The 20,075-nt window shown below is 37.1% G+C and overlaps 1 protein-coding gene across 1 annotated transcript in view; it reads left to right on the top strand.

Annotated features, from left to right (window-relative positions):
- Window positions 1-20,075, top strand: part of TRPM7 (transient receptor potential cation channel subfamily M member 7) — a 128,295-nt gene that overhangs the window by 82,005 nt on the left and 26,215 nt on the right. The window contains exons 22-27 of the mRNA XM_060005233.1: window positions 1,713-1,887; window positions 4,264-4,390; window positions 5,461-5,645; window positions 6,657-6,789; window positions 7,549-8,264; window positions 10,283-10,350. Of these exons, the coding sequence (XP_059861216.1) occupies window positions 1,713-1,887; window positions 4,264-4,390; window positions 5,461-5,645; window positions 6,657-6,789; window positions 7,549-8,264; window positions 10,283-10,350 (1,404 nt within the window). The remainder of the gene's footprint in view (window positions 1-1,712; window positions 1,888-4,263; window positions 4,391-5,460; window positions 5,646-6,656; window positions 6,790-7,548; window positions 8,265-10,282; window positions 10,351-20,075) is intronic.

Genomic DNA, 20,075 nt, shown 5'->3' with positions numbered 1-20,075 from the left:
TCACATTTGACATCTTTAATAGAGATCAGACTGATGAAAATTACATGGTAAATGCTGAACTCGTCCTACTCACTCCATATACCTATACATTCAAGCTAGGAACCCTCATTTTAGATATAAGAAATGGAATATTCAGATATTTTAATTAGTTAAATTTAGATCAAATATAAGGAAGATTGTCAAATAGGCTTTATGCGAAAGGTATGAAATCCAGAGAACTCTGAATCATCAGCCAACAGACCTTGAATAAATTTAGAATATTTCAGGTTTGGGTTTTGATTTGAACTTTTGAGTTGGGCTTTTTCTTTATTTAATTGGATTCCAAATTACAGCAAATGCCGCAAGTAATGTTTTGATGAATTATTTGCCTTTAAAAATCTTTTATCCCAAGATTTTGTTTATTGAAAACATATATTCTTTTAGTAGTTCTCTTAAGTGGTCAAATAAGGCATTATTTAACCATTTTACAAAGAAAAAAACTGAATCTTGGGCGGTGTATGGGATTTTTTTATTGTAAGTCACAGGGACTCAACTCTAACTTAATTTTAAAAAAATTTATTGGCAGATCTAACAATTTTAAAGGTAAAGGATCAAGACTAAATGATTATTTATAAATAAATATTTTATAATTTCTCCATCTAGTGTAGACTTACTGTCCTCTTTACTTTTCACAGTCCTGCCTTCCATTTCTACTCTCACTATATACTTGTTCAAAACATATGAAAATGTCTTAGTAATTTCTTTTAGATAGATTTATTACTGCAATTATTGTTAGTTCATAGTAGATTAAAGTACAGATTTATTGTAAATGTAGTCTCTTGATCTCCATGGGATTTTCCCCTTAGATATTATTTGTGGATGAATATTATTACATATTACCAGAGTGACACTACATTCACTTTCTTAGATGTAAGTGCTGAACACTTGTACACATAAATAAGTGGATAGAAATTGAAGTTTCATTATAGCATTTCACTTAATTCTTTGAGTTCCTGAGTAATGATGTCAAAATTCACATTGTGATTTAGTAATAAAAATTGTTTTTTAATGATTTATTATGTGATAGTTCAGTTAGGCTCTTTTTCAATTTTGTTGAAATTAAAGAATTGCAAACTACGTGACTTGCAAAAGAATTTGTTAACCAGATACGGGTATCACTAATTTTTTCAACACCCATACTGATAATTCAGTTTGTTGTTTTATTTACCTCCTAGGAGGTTTTCACAGCCCAGGAGACAAGGCACCATGGTAGGGTTCACGATGGGTGAGAATAATGCCTTTCTTTTGTGAAGTGGGCAAAAGATACTATCAAAGGAAGGTAGAAAAGATAGTCTGCACCTCCTGTATAAGAACAGAACAGTTTTAGGAAAGAACTCTCATGGAAATTGGTTCCCTGAATCTGCCCCTTATGTCTTTACTTCTTTAAAATCTTCATGGACATGAGATAGGCAGACTCCAGTTTGAGCCTGTGATATGGTTCATTATGTAGAAGATGCCTATGACTTACCTGATGTTCAGATCAGTTTTTACATAATTTCCTGGATGTTAAGTTTTATGTAGTGATGAGGTTTCTTGAATGCTAATGGCTAGGAATAAAAAGAAACTCAAAGATTCAAGTTATCTGTTGGAACATTAGAAACTGTTTTTTAAGATGAAGAATTGTCTTTGTGTTTAAATTCCCATGTATTTTAACAGTGTTCATTTTTTAACAGGTGGCCAATATGTTCTACATTGTAGTGATTATGGCTCTTGTATTACTTAGTTTTGGTGTTCCCAGAAAGGCAATACTTTATCCTCGCGAAGCACCATCTTGGACTCTTGCTAAAGACATAGTTTTTCATCCATACTGGATGATTTTTGGTGAAGTTTATGCATATGAAATTGATGGTAAGGATTTATGTGTACAGATATATCTTTTGGTTATTTCATATTTCAAAGTCAAAATTGCATTATAGTAATATTACAAATTTTCACAAATCAAACTGTTAACTAGCCTAAGTCCTCCCATGATACATTAGTTAATCCCAGAAGAAACATAACAAAAATTAATTGAAAAAAAAGTATTTCAGAATTTTTTTTAGCTGCAAATAATGGAATCTGGCCTAAACTGGCTTACACAGTAAGGACATACATTAGCTCACATAACAGAAAGTTCAGAGGTAGAGTGGTCTGTGGTCTTTGGGACTGGTTAATTCATGCTAAGGACACATTCTTTTTCATCCCAGTCCTCTGTAATAAGTGTCTGATTCATACAGGTTTTCCTTTACAATTGTAAGACTCTGTCACAAGCAACAGGAGGAAAGAGACACTGTTTTCCATTGGTTCTCTTCAGGGGAAAAAGTCCCTTTCCCAGATGCCTTCTATTGAACCTATTTTTTAATCTCATTAGCTCAGATTGGCTTCAGTCTACCTGTCCAGGGCAAGGGTAATGGAATTACACTGATTAGTTGGATTGTATATACTTTTTTTTTTTTTTTTTTTTTTTGCGGTATGCGGGCCTCTCACTGTTGTGGCCTCTCCCGTTGCAGAGCACAGGCTCTGGACACGCAGGCTCAGTGGCCATGGCTCATGGGCCCACCTGCTCTGAGGCATGTGGGATCTTCCCGGACTGGGGCACGAACCCGTGACCCCTGCATCGGCAGGCGGACTCTCAACCACTGCGCCACCAGGGAAGCCCGGATTGTATATTCTTGAATTGTAAAATTCAACTCTGAATACATTCTCTTCATAAAGCTATTCTGTTGTTTTAGTTAAAAAGGCTAGATAACTTGTGGACATAGTTGATACTGCCAACTTTCAAGGATGTTCTTCTGACCTTCACATTGAGTTATAGAATCTTTATTTTGTTAGTTTGCTCATGTTCTCTCTTGCTCTCTCTCACCCATCTTACTTTACTCCTCCATCACCCCCATTCTGTGTTGCTCCTTACCCACCTATTTATAGGTGATTAGATCAGGGGATGGTCACATAGTAGTCATCAGTTGTTATGAGATGTTGGTTAAAACAGTGAGGTTTTTACCAGCCTGGTAAAATTTTGTGTTTAATGGCTTCCTGTTTAGTGTCATTTCCAGGTTTTTATTGTCTGCTTTTTCTTATGTGGCTCTAGTTTAGTTATACAGCATTGGATATAGTTTTTTACTCTCCTGCATTCTCTTTCTTGGGTATTTGCTTCATCAAACTAATCTGAATAGAGTGGAAATAGATTCATAAAATTTTTTAGGGGCTTCCCTGGTGGCGCAGTGGTTGAGAGTCCGCCTGCTGATGCAGGGGACACGGGTTCGTGCCCTGGTCCGGGAAGATCCCACATGCCGCAGAGCGGCTGCGCCCGTGAGCCATGGCCGCTGAGCCTGCGCTTCCGGATCCTGTGCTCTGCTACCGGAGAGGCCACAACAGTGAGAGGCCCGCGTACCGCAAAAAAAAAAAAAAAAATTTTTTTTAGGAGTGAAAGGACCTTATGCATCAGTTTGCCCGTAAAACCATTTTATGTGAAAGGAATGATACAGCCATGATGAGAATTTCAATGATGTATATTTTTTAAATGCTTACAAAACACCAGGTGCTAAGTGTATTATAAATATTTGTATAAAACTTGTCACTAATTCAAGACTATTTAATTCAAATCCTTGCCCTACTTGAATTTATTTTACTTTATTCCTCGTAACTCTGGTGGGTATTAAAGCTCTTCCCTTCCTTAATTCAGCTGTGTTATGGCTTCAGAAACATTCCAGATGGAGGCAATGAAATGCAAGGAATTCAAATCTAATCATTGTATATTTAAGAGGCACTTTAACCATTCCTTCAACCCTCCTTTGTGGCATAATAAGCTAAAGTCAGTAATCATTATGTTTGTAGATTTACTATGAGTTTATCATACTCTTTTCTGGTTCAGTTATTTTTCTTATAGAAATGTGTGGCTGAATCTGGGAGTTTTATTCTTCTTAATGCTCCTCTGGCTAAACCCTACCTTGGAGGGTTTAGATAATACAGAAATATATACAGAAATACAGAATTTAATACAGAAATATATACTTCCTTGTATGGAGTAGAGTCGTAGAATAGTACCCACATCCTTCACAAAATTCTTCTTTCTTGGAATACTGTTAAGTTGGTGTTTGTATGGCTGCCTGCCCAGAAGCTTTTGCTAGAATCTGTGAAACAGATATGTACATAATCAAAACTTCCTTCAAACAAACGTACACAAATATTGACTAGAAGCAGTAACTGGTAAATTACTGTTTTAATTTTTTTTTTTTCTTTCTCAAGTTTGTGCAAAGGATTCCACTATCACTGAAATCTGTGGTCCTGGGACATGGTTGACTCCATTTCTTCAAGCAGTCTACCTCTTTGTACAGTATATCATTATGGTCAATCTTCTTATTGCATTTTTCAAGTAAGAATTTTATTTGGTTGCTAATTGTAATGAGATCATTTAATATATAGTTCTCTTTTTGAAGGAACTATACAAAATTTAAAGTATATAAAGATTTTATTGAGGCTTAAACTACTAAAAATTACTTTTGAAAATTACAAATAAGAAAGCATGCATTTTCAAAATCAAATTAATTCTAAATTTGAGACTCTATCTTTCAACATACAGTTCTTTTATAAATTTAATCTTTATTTTGTATTTATTATAAGGTGGCCAGGGAATACACATGCAGTATACAAAACAGAAAGGCAAATAGAAAATTCTTCAGTAATCCCATTCTTAGTATTTTGGTATACATCCTTTTTATATATATGAACCACTTTTTCTTTTTAAAAATAATTTTCTTATATTTTGTATACTGTTTTTAACTAAGCAAAACATGAATATTATCCTACATTAATAAATATCCCTCTCCAGTTTTTTAATGACTACCTCGTATTCCATGATATAGACTAATTTTTAAGCCAATATGTTATATTGCTCCATTCGATTGTTTATAATTTTTTGTTCCCCAAAACCACATTGTGGTTAAATTTTTTATTAATCCTTATGTATTTCCTTAGAGTGTTTTCCTAAAAGCAGAACTATTCAATATATGTATATTTCAGACTTCTTCTATTTAAGTCAAAATAGGCCTTGTGTCTCCAAATCTCTGCTAACAGTAGGTATTATCTTTTTAATGGTTGCTAATTTGACAGTACATAAGAGTTTTTATTTGCACTTATTTTGTTACTACTCAGATTGAATATTTTCTTCTGTTTTTGTCATTTATATGTAATTTAAAAAGCTTAAAATCATATTTTCTGCCTATTTTTCTGGGAGTTTATAATTAAGACCCTCAGCATTATCAAACTTTGCCTTATACTGTTGCATGTGTTTTTTTCCGGTTTCGCATTTACCTTTTAGTCTTGTTTATGGTGGAGTACTCCTTTGAATCCTTGTTTAGAGTAGAATTACAATAAAATTTTAGTATTTAAAATTTTAAAATGTGATTAGCTAAGTTTGTTTATTTTTATTCTTTGTTATTCAAGCAATGTGTATTTACAAGTGAAGGCAATTTCCAATATTGTATGGAAGTACCAACGTTATCATTTTATTATGGCTTATCATGAGAAACCAGTTCTGCCTCCACCACTTATCATTCTCAGCCATATAGTTTCTCTGTTTTGCTGCATATGTAAAAGAAGAAAAAAAGACAAGACTTCGGATGGACCAAGTAAGTAAAATATATTAAGGCAAATGTTTTTATTTTATCACTTATCAGTATCACACTGAAAGCTAAGTATTTTTTTAAAATACATTTATTTATTTATTTATTTATCTTTGGCTGCGTTGGGTCTTCGTTGCTGCACGCAGGCTTTCTCTAGTTGCGGTGAAGTGGGGCTACTCTTCGTTGCGGTGCGCGGGCTTCTCATTGTGGTGGCTTCTCTTGTTGTGGAGCACAGGCTCTCGGCATGCGGCCTCTAGAGTGCAGGCCCAGTAGTTGTGGCGCACGGGCTTAGTTGCTCCGCGGCATGTGGGATCTTCCCAGACCAGGGCTCGAACCTATGTCCCCTGCGTTGGCAGACAGATTCTTAACCATTGTGCCACCAGGGAAGTCCCTGAAAGCTAAGTATTAATTTTATTCAGAAGACTTAACTGGTTAATGTTATTGTAAAGGCTTTTGTTGAATTTGCCTAAACATAAAAGAATTTAAAGTGCAATATGTTTATCTATAAAAGTAAATTTAGTATTAAACTTCCTTTTTGGTATGGCACCTCAATTCGGTTTTGTTAAAATGCTAGTGTAAACCATAACACTTGCCGTTCTACAAACCATTTTGACTGCTGTGTAAACAATAACACTTTTAGTACATTCTGTATACTACGTGAGACATAATAAACTCTGCCTAAAATTTTACAGTGGCTTTTTATTCTATCAAATCAGTTCTTATATTCTTGTACCTGGGTATGCGAAGGAGAGGTGTGAGAGATAGATGGGGTAGGGTATTTTATAGGAAAAGGAGATTCGAAAAGGAGGAAATACTGGAAACTATTCTTCAAACATCACACTGTGAGTGAAGAAAGAAGTAGAAATACTTGTTTAGGGCTTTAGAAACACACCAGTAAAAAGAAAAAAAAATGCTGATGATTTACATAGCCTTATGAACTCTAAATAACATAAAACTCATGAGCTAAAGTTTATCTTGATGTCTCTGTTGATTTTTTTTTTTCTTTTCCCGCCTTAGAACTTTTTTTAACAGAAGAAGATCAAAAGAAACTTCATGATTTTGAAGAGCAGTGTGTTGAGATGTATTTTAACGAAAAAGATGACAAATTCCATTCTGGGAGTGAAGAGAGAATTCGTGTCACTTTTGAAAGGTTCAGAAACTCTTTAATTATAACTGATTTTATGTCAGAGTGGGTTCTCTTAGTTATGTCTCTTACACATGGTCATTGTTCAATTTATGCTTGTCAAACAAGTAAGTTTAGTAATGGTTTTACATAATAAATTGTGAGACAGTTCAGTTCTTTACTTCTAAGACTTCATGTAAGTCAGTCAGTCAGTCTCTTAACTGTTTTTTGACCTTTGTTACAGAGGGCAGAAAAGAGTTGGTGGAGAAAAGTTAAACTGTCTTAATTATTTTAAAACATGTTTCTTTCCATTAGTTTTGCTACGTTCTAAAAGTATATGGTATTTGTGTAGGTACAATAATGGTAATAGTAGTTTATGTGTATGTAGCTGAATACACAGTTTTGTGTTACTCTGATGGGGGAATAAATAGCCTATGGTACAAAAGTGTGTTTTAAAATCTTATATTTTTATTATAATAGGATTAGCACTTGATCCTTTTTTTTTTAATATTTATTTATTTTTGGCCACGTTGGGTCTTAGTTGAGGCGTGCGGACTCAAGAGTGTGTGGGCTCAGTTGTTATGGTGCGTGGGCTCTCTAGTCATGGTGTGTGGGCTCCAGAGCTTGTGGGCTCAGTAGTTGCAGCACGCGGGCTTAGTTGCCCCACAGCACGTGGGATCTTAGTTACCTGACCAGGGATCGAACCCATGTTCCCTGCATTGGCAGGCGGATATTTCGAAACCATTAATTTTTAACATTTGTAAAACTCCTGTGTTTCCCTTACAGAGTGGAGCAGATGTCCATTCAGATTAAAGAAGTTGGAGATCGCGTCAACTATATCAAAAGATCATTACAATCATTAGATTCTCAAATTGGCCATTTGCAAGATCTTTCGGCCCTGACTGTAGATACATTAAAAACACTCACTGCCCAGAAAGCTTCAGAAGCTAGCAAAGTTCACAATGAAATCACACGAGAATTGAGCATTTCCAAACATTTGGCTCAAAACCTTATTGATGATGGTCCTGTAAGACCTTCTGTATGGAAAAAGCACAGTGTTGTAAATACACTTAGCTCCTCTCTTCCTCAAGGTGGTCTTGAAAGTAATAATCCTTTTCTTTGTAATATTTTTATGAAAGATGAAAAAGATTCCCAATTTAACATATCAGGTCAGGATTTACCTGTAATACCCCAGAGAAAAGAATTCAATTTTCCAGAGGCTGGTTCCTCTTGTGGTGCCTTATTCCCAAGTGCTGTCTCTCCTCCAGAACTGCGACAGAGACAACATGGAGTAGAAACCTTAAAAATGTTTAGTAAAAATCAAAAATCAGGCAGTTCGTCTAATAGCATACCACATCTATCATCCCCACCAACCAAATTTTTTGTTAGTACACCATCCCAGCCAAGTTGCAAAAGCCACTTGGAAACTGTAACCAAAGATCAAGAAACTGTTTGTTCTAAAGCTGCAGAAGGAGATAATGTAGAATTTGGAGCATTCGTAGGTAAGTTTGGCAAACTGATATTTGTATATCAATATTATTTATTTTTTAATTATAATTATCACCTTAGAAATAAAAATAAATTGCTAATTAATAAAATCATGTACTTGTGTGACAAGTGGATTACCTTTTCATAGAGTATAGTTCTAAAAATTTTTTAAGGAGTCAGAAGTTGGGGAAGTAGGTTGAATTGGGCTATACTAGTTATATTAGCACATACCTCTTTGGTGCAACTTACTACAATAACAATTGTATGGAAAACTTATTTGGACTTTTTTTTTTTTTTTTTTTTTTTTTTCCTCCAATATGCGGGCCTCTCACTGTTGTGGCCTCTCCCGTTGCGGAGCACAGGCTCCGGATGCGCAGGCTCAGCGGCCATGGCTCACGGGCCCAGCTACTTTGCGGCATGTGGGATCTTCCCGGACCGGGGCACGAACCCGTGTCCCCTGCATCGGCAGGCGGACTCTCAACCATTGTGCCACCAGGGAAGCCCTGGACTCTGTCTTTTGAATTTAAGCATAGTCTCTTGAATTTGATCAACTTTTGTTGAAAGAATTTGAGTGATGTGTAAGTGTTGCAAGACAAAGGTATAGGGGAGGCTAGAAGTAACTGGAAAAGAACAGTGTTTTATAAATAGGCTGACCATATAGTTTTTCATCCAAGCCAGTACGCTTTTGAGAGTGAAAGGGTATGTTACTGATATTTACATTAGGATAATAGGGAAAGCCAAGACTCTACTTGGAAAATGAGTATTTATGGTCAACCCATTTATATACCCAGAGAGTATATACCCAGAGATCATTTCAGAAAGGAATGATTCATTCTTATACCTCACCTCAAGTAAAATAAGGACTGAAAATATATTTATTTTGGCAATGATAACATGTTAATAACCTTGGTGAAACCTGTTTCAGTGAAGGAAGTGATAGAGGAAGAAGCCTGATTATAGTGAAATAGAGTACAAATGGGAGTGAATGTGGAGAGTGATGGGGGGGCGACTCAAAAGCTTGGCAATGAAGGCAGAAAGAAAGAACTAATATTGTGGTTTGTATGTTTAAGGTTTTATTTGTTTTGTTTTTAATGATGATGTTTTGTTATTTAAATGTTGACATTATGCCACGTGGAAGGAAAAGATGAAGAGGGAATGCTTTGTAGAGCTAGCTAAGCCCCAAATATTTGTAGAATATAGTGTTCTAACAGCCTTCCTCTTAGATTATTAAAGATAAAAGTATTTAACAAAGAATTTTTAGAAAACAACTTGGGTTGTTCGTGGACATAACCAGAATGTTCCAAGGTTTGAAGAAGGCCCTCTGTCTCTTCAAGTTAGAATTTTTCCTTCAGGTGGCTTCCCAACCTTGTCTTTAACACTTATATGAGCCTTCCCAGCCTAGGAATTTACCTAGTCACAGAACATGTATAGAGATGGTTCACAGAATGTTATGTCCATGTAAAATTCTCCACATCAGGGCCAACCCCATGGATTATCTAGGTACTGAGCCTGCTGATCTCTACTGCTAGGCTATGTGAGTTCACTGTGGGTTTATAGAGACAACTTTTCCTACATAAAATCTATCCCAATTTATTTTTTAAAAACATATTTTAGTCTGTTTGTTAATATATTGCCACTGGTATGGATATGTAGATATAGATATCCATATGTTTGGTGTCTATATTTATATGTAATATGTATATATGTATAATAATTATATATAATGCTTTTTTTATTGAGAGTAAAAATGACTGCTCCTCCTCTTCTAAATTTCAAGCAGTTTACTTCATATCACATGTTGGATTCTTTTAGGATCCTGTTACTGTAAACTTGAACTACTCATCTTCTCCAGCTTTTTGATACCTATTTTCAGTATTTATCAGGAAAGCTACAGGAAACTTCAGAGCCATCAAAACTACTCACAAGACAACATACGTCACTTGTTTGAATAGACTAGGCAATGACATTATTTTGATAGAACTAAAAAAAACAAGTATTTTTTGTTGTAATCTTTTCTTTTTTCTTTTTTAAGGACACAGAGATAGCATGGATTTACAGAGGTTTAAAGAAACGTCAAACAAGATAAAAGAAATATTATCTGTAAGTAAATCCTTATAGCAGTGCGATTATTTTGCTATTTTGGAGTTTAGTTCAAATAGAATTAAACATATTTTTCAGGAAAAATACAGTGTTAGCAGAAACCATCATCAACATGAGAGTTCCAAATATTTGAAGCTTATACATAATTTGAAAAAAAGAAGAAACAGTTGAAGAATATGAAAAAATGTACAAATAGCTTGCATTTTTTAACTGAAGTTAAAAATCACCTATTTAATATTTCTCTTAAAAAATGCTTCTCCCTGTATGGTTTCCACAGACTACTCATTGAACTCAACTCTTTCCCAGGCCCCAAAAGTCATTAGAATATAACCTTGCTTCTCAAGGACCCTGTGGTCTAGCAATAAAAAGCTGAATATGCCAGTAACTACAGTATCGCGTGCAAGTGTAAGCTGTTCAGTAAATGTTGGTTAAATGAGTTTTAAAGTATACAGAACAACTAGCAAAAAGGTGTGTTTCCTGGCTGAAAATTTTTATTTTTTAACTGTTGCTTTCATAAATTACCAATAACTAATTTGAGCTTTAAGGGTAATAACAGCTACATCGAGATAATTAGGAAGACCTGGAAAAGTGCTAAGCTTCTCCATCCCTTAAGAACTTAAGTTGTAGAAATGATCAAGTGATAAATATAACGGAAATAAAGTTTTTCCTAAAACTAGAGTCAAGGAAATGATAATGATATAATATAAGCTTTTATAAATGATTATTTCTCATATGATCTATAGTTAATTGTGAAATTGCTGTCAGGACATGTTACTTATTAACCTACATCTAAAAGGTAGACTCAAGTGCATTTTTTATAATATAAATGCCGACTTTTTTTGAGGGGGGGGTGCCGTGCCACTCAGCTTGCAAGATCTTAGTTCCCTGACCAGGGATTGAACCTGCGCCCTTGGTAGTAAAAGCACAGAGTCCTAACCACTGGACCGCCAAGGAATTCCCCAACATTTGTATTTTTTTTTTTTTTTAACATCTTTATTGGAGTATAATTGCTTTACAATGGTATGTTAGTTTCAGCTTCACAACAAAATGAATCAGTTATATATACACATATGTTCCCATATCTCTTCCCGCTTGCGTCTCCCTCCCTTCCACCCTCCCTATCCCACCCCTCCAGGCGGTCACAAAGCACGGAGCTGATCTCCCTGTGCTATGCGGCTGCTTCCCACTAGCTATCTACCTTACGTTTAGTAGTGTATATATGTCCATGCCTCTTTATCGCTTTGTCACCGTTTACCCTTCCCCCTCCCCATAGCCTCAAGTCCATTCTCTAGTAAGTCTGTGTCTTTATTCCTGTTTCACCCCTAGGTTTTTCATGACATTTTTTTTTTCTTAAATTCCATATATATGTGTTAGCATACAGTATTTGTCTCTCTCTTTCTGACTTACTTCACTCTGTATGACAGACTCTAGGTCTATCCACCTCATTACAAATAGCTCAATTTCATCTCTTTTTATGGCTGAGTAATATTCCATTGTATATATGTGCCACATCTTCTTTATCCATTCATCCGATGATGGACACTTAGGTTGTTTCCATCTCTGGGCTATTGTGAATAGAGCTGCAATGAACATTTTGGTACATGACTCTTTTTGAATTATGGTTTTCTCAGGGTATATGCCCAGTAGTGGGATTGCTGGGGCATATGGTAGTTCTATTTGTAGCTTTTTAAGGAACCTCCATACTGTTCTCCACAGTGGCTGTATCAATTTACATTCCCACCAACAGTGTAAGAGGGTTCCCTTTTCTCCACACCCTCTCCAGCATTTGTTGTTTCTAGATTTTTTGATGATGGCCATTCTGACTGGTGTGAGATGATATCTCATTGTAGTTTTGATTTGCATTTCTCTAATGATTAGTGATGTTGAGCATTCTTTCATGTGTTTGTTGGCACTCTGTATATCTTCTTTGGAGAAATGTCTATTTAGGTCTTCTGCCCATTTTTGGATTGGGTTGTTTGTTTTTTTGTTATTAAGCTGCATGAGCTGCTTGTAAATTTTGGAGATTAATCCTTTGTCAGTTGCTTCATTTGCAAATATTTTCTCCCATTCTGAGGGTTCTCTTTTTGTCTTCTTTATGGTTTCCTTTGCTGTGCAAAAGCTTTTAAGTTTCATTAGGTCCCATTTGTTTACTTTTGTTTTTATTTCCATTTCTCTAGGAGGTGGGTCAAAAAGGACCTTGCTGTGATTTATTTCATAGAGTGTTCTGCCTATGTTTTCCTCTAAGAGTTTGATAGTTTCTGGCCTTACATTTAGGTCTTTAATCCATTTTGAGCTTATTTTTGTGTATGGTGTTAGGGAGTGATCTAATCTCATACTTTTACATGTAGCTGTCCAGTTTTCCCAGCACCACTTATTGAATAGGCTGTCCTTTCTCCACTGTACATTTCTGCCTCCTTTGTCAAAGATAAGGTGACCATATGTGCGTGGGTTTATCTCTGGGCTTTCTATACTGTTCCATTGATCTATCTTTCTGTTTTTGTGCCAGTACCATACTGTCTTGATTACTGTAGCTTTGTAGTATAGTCTGAAGTCAGGAAGCCTGATTCCTCCAGCTCCATTTTTCGTTCTCAAGATTGCTTTGGCTATTCGGGGTCTTTTGTGTTTCCATACAAATTGTGAAATTTTTTGTTCTAGTTCTGTGAAAAATGCCAGTGGTAGTTTCATAGGGATTGCATTGAATCTGTAGATTGCTTTGGGTAGTAGAGTCCTTTTCACAATGTTGATTCTTCCAATCCAAGAACATGGTATATCTCTCCATCTATTTGTATCATCTTTAATTTCTTTCATCAGTGTCTTATAATTTTCTGCATACAGGTCTTTTGTCTCCTTAGGTAGGTTTATTCCTAGGTATTTTATTCTTTTTGTTGCAATAGTAAATGGGAGTGTTTTCTTGATTTCACTTTCAGATTTTTCATCATTAGTATATAGGAATGCCAGAGATTTCTGTGCATTAATTTTGTATCCTGCAACTTTACCAAATTCATTGATTAGCTCTAGTAGTTTTCTGGTAGCATCTTTAGGGTTCTCTATGTATAGGATCATGTCATCTGCAAACAGTGACAGCTTTACTTCTTCTTTTCCGATTTGGATTCCTTTTATTTCCTTTTCTTCTCTGATTGCTGTGGCTAAAACTTCCAAAACTATGTTGAATAAGAGTGGTGAGAGTGGGCAACCTTGTCTTGTTCGTGATCTTAGTGGAAATGCTTTCAGTTTTTCACCATTGAGGATGATGTTTGCTGTGGGCTTGTCATATATGGCCTTTATTATGTTGAGGAAAGTTCCCTCTATGCCTGCTTTCTGCAGGGTTTTTATCATAAATGGGTGTTGAATTTTGTCAAAAGCTTTCTCTGCATCTATTGAGATGATCATATGGTTTTTCTCCTACAATTTGTTAATATGGTGTATCACGTTGATTGATTTGCGTATATTGAAGAATCCTTGCATTCCTGGAATAAACCCCACTTGATCATGGTGTATGATCCGTTTAATGTGCTGTTGGATTCTGTTTGCTAGTATTTTGTTGAGGATCTTTGCATCTATGTTCATCAGTGATATTGGCCTGTAGTTTTCTTTCTTTGTGACATCCTTGTCTGGTTTTGGTATCAGGGTGATGGTGGCCTCGTAGAATGAGTTGGGGAGTGTTCCTCTGCTATATTTTGGAAGAGTCTGAGAAGGATAGGTGATAGCTCTTCTCTAAATGTTTGATAGAATTCGCCTGTGAAGCCATCTGGTCCTGGGCTTTTGCTTGTTGGAAGATTTTTAATCACAGTTTCAATTTCAGTGCTTGTGATTGGTCTGTTCATATTTTCTATTTCTTCCTGATTCAGTCTTGGCAGGTTGTGCCTTTCTAAGAATTTGTCCATTTCTTCCAGGTTGTCCATTTTATTGGCATAGAGTTGCTTGTAGTAATCTCTCATGATCTTTTGTATTTCTGCAGTGTCAGTTGTTACTTCTCCTTTTTCATTTCTAATTCTATTGATTTGAGTCTTCTCCCTTTTTTTCTTGATGAGTCTAGCTAATGGTTTATCAATTTTGTTTATCCTTTCAAAGAACCAGCTTTTAGTTTTATTGATCTTTGCTATCGTTTCCTTCATTTCTTTTTCATTTATTTCTGATCTGATTTTTATGATTTCTTTCCTCCTGCTAACTTTGGGGTTTTTTTGTTCTTCTTTCGCTAATTGCTTGAGGTGCAAGGTTAGGTTGTTTATTCGAGATGTTTCCTGCTTCTTAAGGTGGGCTTGTATTGCTATAAACTTCCCCCTTAGAACTGCTTTTGCTGCATCCCACAGGTTTTGGGTCGTTGTGTCACCATTGTCATTTGTTTCTAGGTATTTTTTGATTTCCTCTTTGATTTCTTCAGTGATCACTTCATTATTAAGTAGTGTATTGTTTAGCCTCCATGTGTTTGTATTTTTTACAGATCTTTTCCTGTAATTGATATCTAGTCTCATGGCGTTGTGGTCAGAAAAGATACTTGATACAATTTCAATTTTCTTAAATTTACCAAGGCTTGATTTGTGACCTAAGATATGATCTATCCTGGAGAATGTTCCATGGGCACTTGAGAAAAATGTGTATTCTGTTGTTTTTGGATGGAGTGTCCTATAAATATCAATTAAGTCCATCTTGTTTAATGTATCATTTAAAGCTTGTGTTTCCTTATTTATTTTCATTTTGGATGATCTGTCCATGGGTGAAAGTGGGGTGTTTAAGTCCCCTACTATGAATGTGTTACTGTCGATTTCCCCTTTTATGGCTGTTAGTATTTGCCTTATGTATTGAGGTGCTCCTATGTTGGGTGCATAAATATTTACAATTGTTATATCTTCTTCTTGGATCGATCCCTTGATCATTATGTAGTGTCCTTCTTTGTCTCTTTTAATAGTCCTTATTTTAAAGTCTATTTTGTCTGATATGAGAATTGCTACTCCAGCTTTCTTTTGGTTTCCATTTGCATGGAATATCTTTTTCCATCCCCTTACTTTCAGTCTGTATGTGTCTCTAGGTCTGAAGTGGGTCTCTTGTAGACAGCATATATAAGGGTCTTGTTTTTGTATCCATTCAGCCAATCTGTGTCTTTTGGTGGGAGCATTTAGTCCATTTACATTTAAGGTAATTATCGATATGTGTGTTCCTATTCCCATTTTCTAAATTGTTTTGGGTTCGTTATTATAGGTCTTTTCCTTCTCTTGTGTTTCTTGCCTAGAGAAGATCCTTTAGCATTTGTTGTAAAGCTGGTTTGGTGGTGCTGAACTCTCTCAGCTTTTGCTTGTCTGTAAAGGTTTTAATTTCTCCATCAAATCTGAATGAGATCCTTGCTGGGTAGAGTAGTCTTGGCTGCAGGTTTTTCTCCTTCATCACTTTCAGTATGTCCTGCCACTCCCTTCTGGCTTGTAGGGTTTCTGCTGAGAGATCAGCTGTTAACCTTATGGGGATTCCCTTATGTGTTATTTGTTGTTTTTCCCTTGCTGCTTTTAATATGTTTTCTTTGTATTTAATTTTTGACAGTTTGATTAATATGTGTCTTGGCGTATTTCTCCTTGGATTTATCCTGTATGGAACTCTCTGTGCTTCCTGGACTTGATTAACTATTTCCTTTCCCATATTAGGGAAGTTTTCAACTATAATCTCTTCAAATATTTTCTCAGTCCCTTTCTTTTTCTCTTCTTCTTCTGGAACCCCTATAATTCGAATGTTGGTGCGTTTAATGTTGTCCCAGAGGTCTCTGAGACTGTCCTCAGTTCTTTTCATTCTTTTTTCTTTATTCTGCTCTGCATTGGTTATTTCCACTATTTTATCTTCCAGGTCACTTATCCGTTCTTCTGCCTCAGTTATTCTGCTATTGATCCCATCTAGAGTACTTTTAATTTCATTTATTGTGTTGTTCATAATTGCTTGTTTCATCTTTAGTTCTTCTAGGTCCTTGTTAACTGATTCTTGCATTTTGTCCATTCTATTGTCCATTCTATCTCCAAGATTTCGGATCAACCTTACTATCATTATTCTGAATTCTTTTTCAGGTAGACTGCCTATTTCCTCTTCATTTGTTAGGTCTGGTGGGTTTTTATCTTGCTCCTTCATCTGCGGTGTGTTTTTCTGTCTTTTCATTTTGCTTATCTTACTGTGTTTGGGGTCTCCTTTTTTGCAGGCTGAAGGTTCGTAGTTCCTGTTGTTTTTGTGTCTGTCCCCAGTGGGTAAGGTTGGTTCAGTGGGTTGTGTAGGCTTCCTGGTGGAGGGGACTAGGGCCTGTGTTCTGGTGGATGAGGCTGGATCTTGTCTTTCTGGTGGGCAGGTCCACGTCTGGTGATGTGTTTTGGGGTGTCTGTAGACTTATTATGATTTTGGGCAGCCTCTCTGCTAATGGGTGGGGTTGTGTTCCTGTCTTGCTAGTTGTTTGGCATAGGATGTCCAGCCCTGTGGCTTGCTGGTCGTTGAGTGAAGCTGGGTGCTGGCGTTGAGATGGAGATCTCTCGGAGATTTTTGCTGTTTGATATTATGTGCAGCTGGGAGGCCTCTTGTGGACCAGTGTCCTGAAGTTGGCTCTCCCACCTCAGAGGCACAGCACTGACTCCTGGCTGCAGCCCCAAGAGCCTTTCATCCACAGGGCTTCTTAATTTAGGATGATTCGTTGTCTATTCAGGTATTCCACAGATGCAGGGTATATCAAGTTGATTGTGGAGCTTTAATCCGCTGCTCCTGAGGCTGCTGGGAGAGATTTCCCTTTCTCTTCTTTGTTCTCACAGTTCCCAGGGGCTCAGCTTTGGATTTGGCCCCGCCTGTGCGTGTAGGTCGCCGGAGGGCGTCTGTTCTTTGCTCAGACAGGACGGGGTTAAAGGAGCCGCTGATTCGGAGGCTCTGGCTCACTCAGGCCGGGGGGTAGGGAGGGTCACGGAGTGTGGGGCAGGCCTGCGGCGGCAGAGGCCGGCATGACGTTGCAGCCTGAGGCGCGCCGTGCGTTCTCCCGGGGGAGTTGTCCCTGGATCCCGGGACCCCGGCAGTGGCGGGCTGCACAGGCTCCCCGGAAGGGCGTGTGGCTAGTGACCTGTGTTCGCACACAGGCCTCCTGGTGGCGGCAGCAGCGGCCCTAGCGTCTCATGTCTGTCTCTGGGCTCCGCACTTCTAGCCGCGGCTAGCGCCCGTCCCTGGAGCTCTCTCAAGCAGCGTTCTTAATCCCCTCTCCTCGTGCACCAGGAAACAAAGAGGGACGTAAAAGTCTCTTGCCTCTTCGGCAGGTCCAGACTTTTCCCCGGACTCTCTCGCGGTGCACTAACGCCCTGCAGGCTGTGTTCACGCCGCCAACCCCAGTCCTCTCCCGGCGCTCCGACAAAAGCCGGAGCCTCAGCTCCCAGTCCCGCCCGCCCCGGCGGGCGAGCAGACAAGCCTCTCGGCTGGCGAGTTCCGGTCGGCCCGATCCTCTGCGCTGGAATCTGTCCGCTTTGCCCTCCGCACCCCTGCTGCTGTGCTCTCCTCCGCGGCTCCCAAGCTCCCCCACTCCGCCTCCCGAAGTCTCCACCCGCGAAGGGGCTTCCTAGTGTGTGGACACTTTTCCTCCTTCACAGCTCTCTCCCGCTGGTGCAGGACCCGTCCCTATCCTTTTGTCTCTGTTTAGTTTTTTCTTTTGCCCTAACCAGGTACGTGGGGGGTTCCTTGCCTTTTGGGAGGTCTGAGGTCTTCTGCCAGCGTTCAGTAGGTGCTCCGTAGGAGTTGTTCCACGCGTAGATGTATTTCTGGTGTATCTGTGGGGAGGAAGGTGATCTCCCAACATTTGTATTTTTAATAGCATATATTTTGATTGAATTATTGTATGAAAGTGAATAATTTAATGTCTATTAACTAGATTTTGTTAACTTTGGATTTAATTGGTGACTATATGGAAATTGAGATGTAGTGATTCCATGAGGTCCCTTTCTTTCCATATTTGCCTTTGTTTGTATTTCTTAACTCAAATAAGACCATCAGAATGATGTAAGAAATAATGATTATGGAGTATTCAAAGATGCGTAAATATCAGGTAAAGTCTCTTTAGTACTTGTGGGAGTCAAAAAGTTAACTTAAAATATACATATACATTTAGATGGAGGAAGTAGGTAAGATAAACTTACCATAAGACTAATTTGCATGATGTATTCTAACCATTTTAATTCTGTGACATACTTCTAACGATCTGAATTTTCCATTATATATGATGCCTTACAGAGAAGAAGAGAACTAAATAAATAGGTTGAATGCATTTAGGTAGCATTAGCTGACACATGATGATGAAAAACAAGGGAAGAATAAATGAATGAGAAAAAGTAATAAGTAGAAAGAAGAACTGATAAAGCTCTACCAGAGTTGGTTTTATAATTCTTAAAATGTAGACGTGATATATCTACATTCCATATGGGGTTTTTCTTGAACAGGTTTTAACTGAAGGGGATTTTATAGTAAATGAAGTTTTTTATGGACCTTCGTAACTTTTAATAGAGTTTTTTTGTAATTTGGAATTATTTAAGTTTAATAAAATTTCTATCACACTCTCTTTCTCCTATATGCAGATACCCTTTAATTAAAAATATGGACCCAGTATGTTATATTGCTCAATTGTAGAGTCCATTTATGTCAGTGTAAGAGAGCCCAATGCCTCTTATTTTAGTCCTTCCTTATAGTATAATTAGTTGTTCAAGAGAGATGTACATGATAATTTGGGTAGTATATTTGTTCATTTTTTATTAGTGAAAGTAATTTTTTAAATGCTTAAATATTATAGTTGAGTACTTGGTATCCTAGAATTTTAGAGATATTTATTGATACCTTTTAGCAGTTAATTATAAAACTTAGTAATAGGGGCATTAGTGCCTAAGTGGCATTTGACCCCAAGTTTGACTCTAAACCTGTACACTTCAATTTTAGCCAGGAAAATTCTGAGGGCTAGGAATGGATATGGAGAAAGTAAATCTTTGGAGTGATTATGACTTAGAGAATTGACATGACACCACAGTAAAAGGTTAGAACTGCTAACTAGCTGGAACTCTGAGAGTTGTTAAACTCATGATGTCAAAACCTCAAATTCACCGTCATCTCCCTTCTCAGCAGACATATTTCTTTTCCTCCTGTATTTCCTACCTCTGTTAATAGCATCAGCATCCTACCCTTCCAGTCAACAGCCAAGTCTACCTGGTTTTGCTTCCTAAATACTTTTTTAGTGCCTCTACTTTTCTCAATCCTTAGTTATAGTAGTTATAGTTACCCTGACTTAGGCTGTTAATTCTCTAATTTATATTTCATTGAACTTTTAAGGTATCTTTAACAAGGTGTCACAACAGTAGTTGAAGGAATTTGATGACACTCTGAGGGCATTTTGCTGTTGTGAAGCACTTGATATATGGTGGGAAATAATTTATAATGAATGGACATTTCCTAATGGTAAATGGTAGATGTTAGGATTTCCCCACAGATTGCACCTTTTAACAATGGACCTATTAAATGAACTTAAAACAGGAGTATGCTGAAAATTTTTAAGTGAGCAAATAACTTCCTGGTAAAAACAAGAAGAAATAACAAATTTCTGTGAGTGGGAAGAAAAGTGGTGGCTATGTTTTAAATTTAACAACTGTGAGTACTTTACTTAGAGGAAAAGAACTGTAATAATAGAATAATGAGCTCTAGCTCATGACGGTTAGAGGTTTTGAGTTCTTGAACATTTGTGGGTTATACATCCCTTT

This window comes from Delphinus delphis, chromosome 2 (assembly GCF_949987515.2).
Source record: "Delphinus delphis chromosome 2, mDelDel1.2, whole genome shotgun sequence".
NCBI classification, from domain to species: domain Eukaryota; kingdom Metazoa; phylum Chordata; class Mammalia; order Artiodactyla; family Delphinidae; genus Delphinus; species Delphinus delphis.
Note: the sequence above shows the minus strand (reverse complement) of the source record. Positions and strands in the feature narration are given on the sequence as shown.